The sequence below is a fragment of the Molothrus aeneus genome, chromosome 28, assembly GCF_037042795.1.
Source record: "Molothrus aeneus isolate 106 chromosome 28, BPBGC_Maene_1.0, whole genome shotgun sequence".
NCBI classification, from domain to species: domain Eukaryota; kingdom Metazoa; phylum Chordata; class Aves; order Passeriformes; family Icteridae; genus Molothrus; species Molothrus aeneus.
In genome coordinates, this window is record NC_089673.1 from 4,940,246 (window position 1) to 4,953,816 (window position 13,571).

At 67.1% G+C, this 13,571-nt stretch overlaps 1 protein-coding gene across 1 annotated transcript; it reads right to left on the reverse strand.

Moving 5' to 3' along the window:
- Positions 1 to 217: 217 nt before the first annotated feature.
- Positions 218 to 11,330, reverse strand: NGFR (nerve growth factor receptor). The gene is made up of 6 exons (XM_066567150.1): positions 11,268 to 11,330; positions 7,151 to 7,295; positions 3,350 to 3,709; positions 1,509 to 1,752; positions 918 to 1,078; positions 218 to 519 (listed from the first exon to the last, which is right to left on the reverse strand). Exons 1-6 carry the CDS (start codon positions 11,313 to 11,315, stop codon positions 218 to 220), a joined length of 1,260 nt encoding a protein of 419 aa, XP_066423247.1. The 5' UTR covers positions 11,316 to 11,330.
- Between the last annotated feature and the right edge of the window lie 2,241 nt (positions 11,331 to 13,571).

Here is a 13,571-nt window from a genome sequence, read left to right on the forward strand (position 1 = left end):
AGCTGGAAGGGAGGAGAGGAGAGGGCTGAGAGCACGGCGGTCTCTCCTGTGTCCATCTGTCCATCTGTCCGTCCATCCCGCAGCCGGGATTTGTGATCAGGATGGGGCCGAGCCCCTCCAACACCACCAGGGGCCGGTACCGGTACCGGGACCTGCTTGGGGGTGACCCCAGCATCTCCCCCCGTCGCCGGGCAGGGTCAGCCCCCGGGGCCGGCCCTCAGACGGGGGAGGTGGCGGTGGAGTCGCTGGCCAGGCTGTCGGCGATGTCGCCGCGCTGCAGGCGGCGCAGGGCGGCCAGGAGCGCGTCCAGCGTGGCCGACTCGCGGCCGGCCCAGTGCGCCAGCAGCGCCCGCGCCGGGGCCTCCTCGCGGGTGAAGGACTCGATCAGCTCCTCCTTGTAGCCCAGCTCCCCCGCCAGCTGCCGCCACGTGTCCTCCGCCGAGCTGCCCAGCAGCTTCTCCACCTCCTCCTGCTTGCTGGCCGGCAGCGCCGAGTACGGGCTCCCGTCCGCCTTGGGAGCTGCTGGAGAGAGGCGGGAATGGTCTGAGAGCCTGCCCGGGGCTGTGCCCGTCCTGCCTGCCCTTACCGGGGTGTCCCTGCCCATCCCTGGGTGTCTGTGCCCATCCTCCCGGCCCATCCCTGTTTGTCCCTGTCTATCCCAGGGTGTCCCTGCCCATCCTCCCTGCCCATCCCAGGCTGTCCCTGCCCACCCCGGTGTCCCCACCCATCCCTGAGATGTTCCAGCCCACCCCAGATTGTTCCCACCCACCCCTGGGGTGTCCCTGCCTATCCCAGGCTGTCCCTGTCCATCCCAGGCTGTCCGTGTCCATCCCAGGCTGTCCCTGCCCATCCCAGGCTGTCCGTGTCCATCCCAGGCTGTCCCTGCCCATCCTCCCTGCCCACCCCAGCAGCCCCACCTGGTCCCTGGGTGCCCTGCCCGGGGGGCTGCTGCTCGTGCAGGCTCTGGCTGTCCACGGAGATGCCGCTGTCGCTGTGCAGCTTCTCCCCCTCGGGGGATGGCGTCTGGTTCACCGGGCGGTTGTTGGCCCCTTGCTTGTTCTGCTTGCAGCTGTTCCACCTGCGGGGACAGCGACACACAGGTGACATCCCCGGGGCTGCCAGGGCTTTGTCCCCTTCCCTGGGACTTGTCCCCTTCCTTGGGGTTTGTCCCAGTTTCTGTTTTCTGCCCTGGTGCCAGGACAGGGACAGGGGATGGGACAGGGACAGAGGAAAGGAGACAAGGACAGGGAATGGGACAGGGACACAGGGACAGGGAATGGGACAGGGACAGGGACACAGGGACAGGGAATGGGACAGGGACAGGGACAAGGCTGCAGTGCGTCCCCCACGCTGCTGCCACCTCCCTCCTCACCCCTCAGCCACCTCACCCCTCACACAATTTTGGAAATCTGCCCATCCTGGTGCCCTTGGTGGTGGCAGCTGTGGCTGTGGGACACCCGGAGCGGGGATCCCCCTGTTCCCCGCTCCCCAAATCCCTGTCCCGGTACCTCTTGAAGGCGATGTAGGCCACCAGCCCCACCACCACGGCGGCCAGGATGGAGCAGTAGACGGGGATGAGGTTGTCGCTGGTGCCGTGGGTGACCACGGGCTGCGAGCTGCCCATGACGGTGGTGGCCGTGTCCGCCGCGGTGCTGGGCCCCCCCTCGGTGCTCAGCGGCTCCCTGGAGGTGGCCTCGGGGCTCTCAGAGCCCCCCAGGGACGGGGCAGGCGTTGTCCAGCGAGGGTGGAGCCCTGCCGGGGTGGAGGGGAAGGGAAATCGGGGTCGGGATGAGGCACAGCTGTGCCCTGCCTTGAGGGTGGCCGTGGCTGTGTCAGCGCTGTCCCTTGGGGCACGGCTCCTGCTGCGGCCCCGAACCCAGGGGAGCTGGCCCAGCTGACCCCAAAGCCGCCCTGAGGCAGCCCAGGTGCCCACAGCCCGCACGGAGCCGCTCCCGCAGCTCCAGGGCCTGGGTTTGCTCCTTTCCCGGCCCCTGCGGCTCCGTCCGGGAGTGACCCCGCTCCTGCCACACCCGGGCGTGTCCCGGGAGAGCGGAGCCGTCTGGGCTTGTCACGGGGAAACACATGGGTGCCCCATCTGATCCTATCCCATCCCACCCCATCCATCCCACCCCATCCATCCCATCCCACCCTCCCTGTGCCCTCTCCAGGCCTTTGCCCGGTGCCAGGGCCGGGCCACATCCCCCAGCCCATCCTGGGGTGAGGCTGAGCTGGGAATTGCAGCAGGAGCTGGGACCTCACCCTGCCACCCCCCTGCCACCAGGCTGGGATTGTGCCAGGCTGGGATTTTGACAAACTGGGGTTGTGCTGGGCTGGGATTGTGCCAGGCTGGGATTGTGCCGGTCTGGAGTCAGGACTGAGCCAGGATTGTGCTGGGCTGGGATTGTGCCAGGCTGGAATTCTGCCCCGCCAGCCCCGGGGCTTCATTGGTGTCGCTGTCGCTGTCACAGGGGAGTCGGTGCCATCCTGCCCGGCCATGTCCCAGTCCCATCCTGCCCCGTTGTGTCCCAGCCCCCGCTGCCCTTTGGGAGCCGCTCCCGAGCCCACTGCAGACAAAGCCATCCCTGTGTCCTTGACTTGTGGCTCCATTTACTCGACCCTTCGGCGGAGCTGCTGCTCTGCCCGGCCCGGCGGCGGCCAGGACAAAGAAAGAGCTTTTCTGCTGCCACTCGGGGCAGGAGTGACGCTGCTCCCACCCGGGAGCGCTGCTGGGGCTGGCGAGGAGCCCCGGGGGGAGCAGCCCTGGTGGGAGCAGCCCCTCTGGAGCAGCCCCGCTTCCTCCAGGAGCTCAGCACGGCTCTCACTTTGCTCTGCCCCTTTTTTCTCCCCTTTTTCCCCCATTTTCCCCTTCCCTGCAGGGCTGGAGCTGTGCTTGGGATGCTGATGGGGACAGGCACACAACCCCAGCTCCTTTCACTGGCCCAGCAGTGCCAGATCCCAGCCCTGCCAGATCCCGGCACTACTCCCTAAACCCAGACCCAGCCACACCTCGGCAGCTGCACCGGGAGTGTCCCAGCGGTGGCAGCAGAGCGGTGACAATGACACACACCGGGAATGTCCCTGGAGTGGCAGCAGAGCCGTGACAATGGCACAGCCACACCGGGAATGTCCCAGCGGTGGCAGCAGAGCCGTGACAATGGCACAGCGGTGACAATGACACAGCCACACCGTGCATGCTCTTACCCCACAGCAGAGCCGTGACAATGGCACAGCCACACCGGGAACATCCCAGCGGTGACAGCAGAGCGGTGACAATGGCACACACCAGGAATGTCCCTGGAGTGGCAGCACAGCGGTGACAATGACACAGCCACGCCGTGCACGCTCTTACCCCGGCACTCGGCGTCCGCCACGGCCGTGCACTCCCGCACCAGCACCTCGTTGTCCTCGCAGGTGGTGCAGGGCAGGCAGGGGTCCACGAAGTTGGCCTCGCTGGAGAAGGTGCCCTCGGGGCACTCCTCGCACACGGTGTCCTGCGAGTCCTTGCAGGGGAACATGAGGCCGAAGCCGACCTCGCAGACGCGGCACTCGCGGCAGCTCCCGCTGGCCTCGTCCTGGAAGTAGCCGTAGGCGCAGCGGCACACGGCGTCGTCGGTCTCCACGCAGGGCGCCGACATGCTCTGCAGCCCCTCGCACTGCGTGCACGGCTTGCACGGCTCCGTGGCGCTCGCCGTGTCCGAGAAGGTGACGCCTGGTGGGCATGGAGGGGACCAAAGCTCGGCCTCGGGTTCCAGCCGTCCCCTCTGGGGTCAGAGGGACGGGGGTGCCCCCTCTGCGGCCTCCCCAGGCTCGGCTTCCTGTTAATGAACTCTCCCCGTTCCCGCAGAAATTCCCAGCTCCTCATCTCTTCAGCCCATTCGCACCTTCCCCGTTCTCCAGCGATTCCCAGTTTGGAGCCTCCTTCCAGGCTCATCTTCCCAGTAACACCCTCCCCATTCCCGCCTCCTCATCCCATTCCTCTGCAATCCCCAATCTGGAATCCTTCCAGACCCAAATTCTCGTTAACACCTTCTCCATTCCCACCACAATTCCCAGCTCCAGCACACTCCAGGCTCCCGTTCCCATTGACACCTGCACCATTCCCCCAGCAATTCCCAGTTTGGAGCTTCCTTCCAGGCTCAGCTTCCCAGTAGCATCTTCCCCATTCCCACCTCCTCATCCCATTCCCGCCTCCTCATCCCATTCCCGCCTCCTCATCCCATTCCTCTGCAATCCCCAGTTTGGAGCATCCTTCCAGCCTCAGCTTCCCATTGACATCTGCACCATTCCTGCCACCTCATCCCCTTTCCCACCTCATCCCCATTCCCACCTCATCCCCATTCACGTCTCTTCATCCCCATTCCCTCCTCCTCCTCCCATTCCTCCGCAATTCCCAGTTTGCAGCATCCTTCCCATTAACACCTTCCCGATTCCCATTTCCCCCCGGGGTCCAGCCTGGCTGCGCTGCCCCCATTGCCCATCCCCGCGCTAATTCCCGATTTTATTCCCCTTTCTGACCTCCCGGGGCCATGCTCTCCCCTCACACCCCATCGCTTTCCCCTGCACATCCTGCCGGGCTCCCCGGGGCCCCGCGTGTCCCCGCTCCGGGTGCGATGGTGGCAGCGCTGACTCTGCCTGACCCCGCGGCTCCTGCGCTCGGGTTTCAGCCCGCAGGACGCGCTGCGGGGGAAATCAATGCCCGCTCCGCGCTGTGCCCGCTCCCGGAGGAGCTCGGCGATATTTTTAGCCCCGGAAGAAGGAGCGGAGCCCGTCCTGGAGGGCGCAGCTGCTGCTGCTGCTGCCCCCGCGCTGCCCGCCCCATCCCATCCGGGGAAATTCCAGCCCCAGGGGTGGAGAAGGGGCTGGGGACCCCTGCGAGCCCCGGTCAGCCCCAGGGATGGTGCTGGGAATGGGTTCCTGCTCCCAGCAGCTTCCCTGGGGACACCGAGGGAAGGACAGGAATTTCGGGCTGCTCTGGGGGGATTGCCCCAAACCCCCGGGAATGGGCGGGATGGGAGGGATGGGGGTTCCATCCCAGCCTCAGCAGTGGATTTTTCCCGTTCCCAGCACCTTCCCTCACCCTGTGCCTGTGCCCGGGTGTCCTGGCCCTGCCCTGAGGCTTTCCCTGGACCTGCAGAGGACGCGGAGCCACAAAATCCCGGACAGGTTTGGGGGCAGGAGGGACCCCAAACCCCACCCCGTCCTGGACAGGGACATTTCCCGCTATCCCAGGCTGTTCCCAAACCCATCCTCGGCCACTCCCGGGGTCGGGGCAGCCGCGGCTCCCCTGGTGCCGCTGTCGCTGTCGCCGCCAGCCCCGCGCAGCCCCTGCCCCGTGCCCGAGCAGCGCCGGAGCAGCCCCGGGGCGGCACACGCGGCTCCCATTAACCTGGGCTCATGCCTTGCATTATCCTGAATTATTGATGGGCGCCATTAGAGCGGGGAAGTGGCCAGGAAAGGCTTTCGGCTGAGTGGGCACATTTGCAGTGGCAGCCGAAGGGATCTGAGCTGAGCAATTACAGCCCCGCTCCGAACGGGGCCCGAGCCCCCAGCGCTCCCTCCCTCCCTCCCCCGGAGGCTGCGGGGCATAAATAAATCATGAGGCAGCCCCCGGGCCCTGGGGAGGCTGCGATGGGGGGAGAAGGGGGAATTAGAGCAATCCCCCCCTCTCTGGGGTGGTTTTGGCAGCCCCCCGGGCGTTGGCAGGGGCCGGGCTTCGGTTGCAGAGGATTTTTCCGGAACGGTTCCCCCGGAGGGTCGGGAACGCGTCCAAGGGAGTGCTCGGAGGAGGCAGCCCCGGGTGCAGGTGGGGACCCTCGGCCCTGGGCCGTGCCCACATTCCTGGGGCGCAGTCTGGAGGCTGTGCCAGCCGCGGGGCTGCCTCCACCTGCCCGGGCCCTGGCAGCAGGATCCGGAGGGATCCGGGGGGATCTGGGGGGATCTGGGGGTTTCCAGGGGGATCCGGGCATGTCCAGGGGGATTCAGGGGCATCTGGGTGTGTCCAGCAGGATCCAGGGGGATCCAGGGGGATCCAGGGCCACAGGAGTCCTCTCCCCATCCCAGCAAGGGACACCTGCGGGGTTTGCGGGTTTCCTTCCCTCCACACCCCAAAATCCCTCTCAGGGAAGAGCTGAGGGTGGGAGGAGGTGCTGAGGGTGGGGAGGAGGTTTTCCCTCGGTGGGATCAGTCCCTCACTGGGGTCCATCCCTCACTGGGATCCATCCCTCACTGGGATCCTTCCCCCACTGGGATCCATCCCTCACTGGGATCCATCCCTCACTGGGATCTGTCCCCCATTGGGATCCATCCCCTGATGCAGGAGGGATCCAGCCCCGTTTCCCGGCCGGGCTCAGGCAGGCAGAGCCGTCCATCGATTTCTCAGGACGCTGAGGTATTTTTAGCCCTGCCCTGGCTCTGCTCCTCCAGCCTCCTCTGCCTCCTGTCTGCTCCCTCCCTGCCCCAAACCCTCCTGTTCACATCTCAAAGCCCCCGTGCACATCCCAAACCCCCCCTGTGCACATCCCAAACCCCTCCTGTGCACATCCCAAACCCCCCCTGTGCCCATCCCAAATCCCCTGTGCCTGTCCCAAACCCTCCTGTGCCCATCCCAAACCCTCCTGTGCACATCCCAAACCCTCCTGTGCACATCCCAAAACCTCCTGTGCACATCCCAAACACCCCCTGTGCCCATCCCAAATCCCCCCCCTTGTACCTGTGCACATCCCAAACCCTCCTGTGCCCATCCCAAACCCCCTTGTACCTGTGCACATCCCAAACCCCCTTGTACCTGTGCACATCCCAAACCCCCTTGTACCTGTGCACATCCCAAACCCCTCCTGTGCCCATCCCAACTCCCCCTGTGCCCATCCCAAACCCTCCTGTGCACATCCCAAACCCTCCCTGTGCCTGTGCCCATCCCAAACCCTTCTGTGCACATCCCAAACCCCTCCCTGTACCTGACAGCACTGCCCTGACCCCACAATGGGCCTGTGCCCTTCTCCACACCCCAAACTCCCATTCTGGGGGAAGAATCTCCCATTTTAACCCATCCTTTGCCCAGAACCCGGCCCGAGCCCCTCCTGACTCAGCAGAGGGGTGACCCGGGAACGCTGTGACACTTCCAGGGGGGACGGGGGGTGTTTGGGGCACTCACTGTCCAGGCAGGGCTCGCAGACGGTCTGGTTGACCCCGCAGGGCTGCACCACGCCCTCGCCCACGTTGCAGAGCCGGCAGCACTCCCCGCCCGCCGTGAACAGCTTGGACACACAATCGTCCTTGGAGGCGCCGGCCCCGGGACCCTGGCGGGAGAGCAGAGCCCAGAGGTCACTCCTGTCACCGCTGGGATGGGACAGCCCGGGAAGGGCCCGCTCTGGGGACACCCCACTCGTGCTGAATGCGGATTTGGGGGGAAAAAAAATCACTTTTCCAGGCAGAATTCACTCCTCGGGAAAGGCCCTGCTGAGTTCTGTGCTGGAGGGAGCTGGGAGGGTCCTCAGGGGGGTTTGGGGTGATGTGGCCTCTGTTTGTCCTTGTCCCTCCCTCAGCCACGTCCCCTAAGGGCCCTGAGCCACCCGGAGGGGAGAGGAGAGGAGAGGAGAGGAGAGGAGAGGAGAGGAGAGGAGAGGAGAGGAGAGGAGAGGAGAGGAGAGGAGAGGAGAGGAGAGGAGAGGAGAGGAGAGGAGAGGAGAGGAGAGGAGAGGAGAGGAGAGGAGAGGAGAGGAGAGGAGAGGAGGAATTCCTGCCCCCGTGGAGGGTCTGGAGAGCCTGGGTGGCACCTCTGCCCCCCAAAACCCTCTGGGTACCAGGAACGGGGAACTGAGGGAGCAGCAGGAGCCTCGGTGCCCTCCCTGGCTGCTGACACCGCCCCTGAGCGCCACCAACACCCCCGGGCCACCCCCACGGGGCTCTGCAGCCCGGGCAGGGCCGAGCTGCCCCCCAAAGCCCCGCGGGGTGCGGGAGCCCCGTCCCGCAGCAGGTGCCGGCCCTGCCAGGCCTCCTCCCGCTCGCAGCCCCGCTCCCTCCCTCTGCCACCCACCCACGGCCGATTTTGGGGAAGGGGGGAGAGGCCCGGGGGAGCATCTGGCGGCCTCGTCAGCGCCTTGGCCGCGTCCCCGCGCTCGGTGCGGCGCTCGGAGCTCCGCATCCGGCGGGGCCGAGACAATGGAGCGCCAATTCCAGGCAGCTGAATGACAAAGTGCTCCAATTACCCTGCGCTGCGAGGCGGCCGCTCCCCCTCCCCGCCGCGCCCCCGCCAGCCCGCCCTGGCAGCCCCTTCTTCCAGACCCTTTCTCCAGAACCTTTCTCCAGACCCTTTTCCCAGGCCCTTTTTTCCAGGCCCTTTCCCAGAACATTTTCCCAGACCCTTTTCCCAGACCCTTTTTTCCAGAACCTTTTCCCAGCTCCTTTTTCCAGACCCTTTTCTCAGCCCTTTTTTCCACGCCCTTTTCCCAGACCCTTTTCCAAACTCTTTTTCCAGACCCTCTTCCAGAACATTTTCCCAGATCCTTTTTTCCAGATCCTTTTCCCAGCCCCTTTCCCACATCCTTTCCCTAGAACCTTTTTCCATCCCCCTTTCTCACCCCCTTTTCCCAGAACATTTTCCCAGTCCCTTTTCCCAGACCCTTTCCCAGAACATTTTCCCAGTCCCTTTTCCCAGACCCTTTCCCAGAACATTTTCCCAGTCCCTTTTCCCAGACCCTTTCCCAGAACATTTTCCCAGGTCTCTTTTCCCAGGTCCCTTTTCCCAGGTCCCTTTTCCCAGCACCTTTTCCCAGCCCCTTTTCCCAGGTCCCTTTTCCCAGGTCCCTTTTCCCAGCCCCTTTTCCCAGACCCTTTTCCCACTCCAGGCAGGCAGGAGGGATTGGAATATCGGGAACCCTCCCAGCACCCCAAATGCCCCCTGGAAAGGGCTTTGGGGTGAGGCTGTGCCCACACATTGGGGGCACATTTGGGGTTTTGGAGCCCAGCTGGGCACAGCCCATGCCGAGCTCCTCTGGGGCAGGGTTTGGCAGCTCCCAGATCCCCGGGATGCGCTTCCAGCAGCCGGGAACGTGGCTGGCTGTGACTGGTGATGGGGCTGAACACGGGGCATCCAGAGCTTCCCAGATTCCAGAGACCCCAGAGCATCCCATGATCCCAGAGGCCCCAGAGCTTCCAGAGACCCCAGAGCATCCCACGATCCCAGAGCATCCAGAAACCCCAGATCTTCCCTCAATCCCAGAGCATCCCGTGATCCCAAAGCTTTCCCCAATCCCAAAGCATCCCGCGATCCCAGATCATCCCACGATCCCAGAGCATCCCGCAATCCCCGAGTTTCCAGGGATCCCAGATCTTCCCCTGATCCCGGATGTACCTCCAATCCCAGAATCTCCCCCGATCCCAAATTTTCCCCCGATCCCAGATCTCCCATCTCCCCCACAGCTGCGAGCTGCCCGCGTGGGACAAGCCTGGCCGGGCCACCCGGACCCTCTCCCGGACCACCCCGGTTCCTCTCCCGGGCCACCCGGTTCCTCTCCCGGGCCACCCGGTGCCACCTGTCCCCTCCCCGCGGGGCCACCCCCTCTCCCCGCCGGCTCCCCCGCCCACGCTCCCGGAACGCTGCGGATTCCCCGCTCCAGGTGCCGCGGGCCCCCTCGTTCCGGGGGTTTCCCTTCGGGGCTGGGGGCTCCGAGCCCCCCCGAGCCAGGGCAGGGACACCTGGTCCGCGTTAGGCCGCGGAAACGCGCGCGTCCTTAGCGCGGCTCCCGGTGACAAAGGCGCGGAATTAACGCCATAAAGCATCCTGACAGCTGGCCCGGCCCGGCCGCGGGCGGAGGGCGCCGGCGACACCTCTGGAAGCTCTGAATTGCTTTTGGAGCCGGCTCGGGGAGGGTTGGAGCCGCTGCCGGGTGAGGACGGAGCCGCTCCGAGCGGGATTTGGGAGCCCCGGAGCGCGGAGCGGCCGCACAGGGCAGGGGATGCTCCAGCTGGAGCCGAGCCCGGCCGAGATCCGAGCCTGACGGGCGCGTTCTGCCGCTCCTGGCCGAGCCCCGCGTCGGGGAGAGGCCAAATCCCGGCTCCCAGCGATTCCCGAACTTTGGGCAGCTCCGGGAGCCACGTCCGAGCCCCGCGGCTCCGGCCGGCCCTGGCAGGTTCCGAGCAGCGGCTGCGGGGTCCCGGGGGTCCCGGAGGGTCTCGGGGGGGTCCCGGGGTGCGGGCACAGCTGGGGGGGCACAGCCGGGTCCCCGTTGTCCCTCCCGGGACACTCCCAGCCCCGCAGGTGCAGTCCCGGAGGGCAGAGCCGGCCCCGGAGGTGCCCCCCGAGCGGGGCAGTGGCGATTTGGGGACATCCGCAGCAGCCGGGGGGGCGAGAGGGCGATGCCCGGGGGGCAATGGTTGGGATCCATCCGGCCGGGACAGCTCCGGGCGCTGCTGTCCCCGCCCCTGTCCCAGCGGCCCCGGCTGGGAGGGGGGGTTTGGCCACCCCGATCCCGAGGGGGCGATGGGGAAAGGGGGAAAGGGCCCCCCCGGGCCGGCGGTGCCAGCCCCGCTCCGCTCCCCGGCCCTGCCCGGCTGAACTCCGCCTTTAATATCCTGCCCGAGGGGTGTCCGGTGCCTGACGGCCCCCCTGGGACCCCCGGCAAATCCTGGCCCCAAAACGGCCCCGATCCTGCCCCAGCTGCGGGCCTGGACCCCCCCCCGCCCCCGTCCCCTCTCTGCTGGCCCCCCCTGCCCCTGCCCTGAAGTTTTTTTTGTCTGGGGCGCACGGCGAGGGCTGTGCCAGGGGGAAAAGGGTCTCAAAAGGGTCTCAGCCCCAGCTCTGGGGCACTTCGGAGCCGGGAAAGTCCGGGAGAGGTTTCGGGGGGTGCGTGGGGGGCGCTGATGAAGGCGCTGGGGGGTTCTGTCCCCGCTCCCCTCGGGCTGCGGCTCCGTCACCCTTTGCAGTGGCAGAGCCGGGGACAGCGGCACCGGCGGGGCTGCGGGACCCCCATCCCCGCCCAGCTCCCCCCGCACCCCAAGAGCTCCGCCGCCCCCCCCCCCGGGGCTCTCCGGTGTCCCCGGGACCCTCCAGCCCCGCACGGCGCTGCCCCCGCTCCTCACCCGGGGGGTCCCATCCCGGTGAGCCCGGGCCCCTCCGAACCCGCCCCGTGTGAAGCCCCCGGGCCCCTCCATCCCGCGGGGGGACTCCCCGTGCCCCGGTGCCTCCGGGGCCGCTCCCGGTGCCCCCGGGACGCCGCATCCCCTCCCCGCGGGGCTCGCGGGGCTCCCCGGGCGCCGCTCCCCGCACTCACCGCCGGCAGCAGCAGCAGCAGCAGCAGCAGCGGCAGGAGCCCGGCCATGGCGGGGGCAGCGGCGCCGGTGACACCCCCGGGAGCCGGAGCGCGGCCGGGCTGCCCGAGCTCTGCCGCTCTCCGCCGCGGCGGCGGCCAGAAAAGGGCTGCAAGTCCCTCCCCCTCCTCCTCCTCCTCCTCCTCCTCCTCCCCGCCCTCGGAGCATCGCGGAGCGGCCGAGCCCGCACCCTCCGCCGCCGCCGCCGCCGCCACACAAAGCCCGAGCCCCCCCTGAACCCCCCCGAGCCCCCCCGGGCCCCCTCCGGTGCCCCCGGAGCGCTTTTGGGGTGCGCTCGCCCCGAGCTCTTCAGCCCATCCATCCCTTTTCCTCCCGCGCTGTCCGTCCGCCCTTCTGCCCCTCTGCGCCCCCTCCTCTCCCCGTCCGTCTGTCCGTCTGTCTGTCTGTCCTTGTGTCCCCAGCGGGGTGGGGTCACCGATGGCACCGGGATGGGGTGACCAGCGCTGCTCCGGCCGCAGGGGACAAGGGACAGCATCCCCACCCCGGGGACACCCCAGGCCTGTCCCCGCTCTGCGAGTGACACCGAGAGGCCCCAGAGGGGCACATGCGGCGGGGGCTGAATCAAATCTTTGTATTTCTGCCCTCCACAGCAAAGAAAATCCCATCTGGGCGTCCTGCGGTCCCCGAAAGGTCCCCGCGTGCCGCCTCCTTTGTCCTGGCGCTCCAGGGCGGCTCTGCCCGGCCACGGGCCCTGCCCGATCCCACAGCGCCGGCAGCTGGAAGTGCCAGGGCTGGTTCCCTGTCCCACAGCTCTGTGTCACCCCTGGCACGGCTCTGAAATGCCAGGGCTCATTCCCCATCCCACAGCGGTGTCACCCCTGGCACGGCTCTGAAATGCCAGGGCTGGTTCCGTGTCCCACAGCGGTGTCACCCCTGGCACGGCTCTGAAATGCCAGGGCTGGTCCCCTGTCCCGCAGCGGTGTCACCCCTGGCACGGCTCTGAAATGCCAGGGCTGGTTCCGTGTCCCACAGCTCTGTGTCACCCCTGGCACGGCTCTGAAATGCCAGGGCTGGTTCCGTGTCCCGCAGCGCTGTGTCACCCCTGGCACAGCTCTGAAATGCCAGGGCTGGTTCCCCATCCCGCAGCTCTGTGTCACCCCTGGCACGGCTCTGCGGGGTCACCCAGCAGTGCCACGGGGTCACTGGTGCCACAGGAGCGCCCCTGTCTCGCTGTCACTGCCCCGGGGTGGCTCCCGTGGCCACGGCCCAGCGGATTTGGCCTCGTGTGCGTCTCCAGCTCCAGGTGTTTCCTCCCCGCTCCGGGCTCTGCAGGTGCTTCTGGGGCTCCCAAAATCCAGCAGTTCCCACCCCTGCAGCCCCGGGATCCCGCTGGATTTCCTCTGCAAAAGCCAATTCTGGAGCCTCCGAGGTGCTCGGGGCCGGCTGCTCCCGCCCGGCTCAGCCCGGGCAGGGCTGCAAGGAATTCCCTCTCTCGCGGCTCCTCCGCGGGATTAAAGCCGAGCCAAAGCCGCCGTTTGTTCTCCGGCACGGGCGGAACATCTGCGAGCCACATGGAGCGGAGTTCACAGCCAAGAACGCCGCGCTGGGGCCAGGTGGGAACGGGCTGGGAGCTGCCCGGGGCTGGGGTGCCCACCCGGGATTGGGGAGCCCACCCAGCATTGGGATGCCCACCCGGGATTGGGGTGCCCACACAGGATTGGGGTGCCCACACAGGATTGGGGAGCCCACCCAGCATTGGGGTGCCCACCCAGCATTGGGGTGCCCACCGGGGATTGGGGTGCCCACACAGGATTGGGGAGCCCACCCAGCATTGGGGTGCCCACCCAGCATTGGGGAGCCCACACAGGATTGGGGAGCCCACCCAGCATTGGGGTGCCCACCCGGGATTGGGGTGCCCACCCAGCATTGGGGAGCCCACCCAGCATTGGGGTGCCCACCCAGCATTGGGGTTCCCACCTGGGGCTTGAATGCCCACCCAGGGTTTTTTTGGGATGCCCACCCGGGATTGGGGTGCCCACCCAGGGTTTTTTTGGGATGCCCACCCGGGATTGGGATGCCCACCCAGGGTTTTTTTGGGATGCCCACCCAGGGTTTTTTTGGGGTGCCCACCCAGGGTTTTTTTTGGGATGCCCACCCGGGCTTTGGTAGGGATGCCAGCATTTTAAGGGGTTTTTATGGGGTCACCGATGGCACCCCAGCCCCAGCAGGACGGGAGGGGGTGACAGGACTTGCAGGGGACAAGGGCCACCGTCCCTGGGGGCATTCCCGGAGCAGACGGGAGGCAG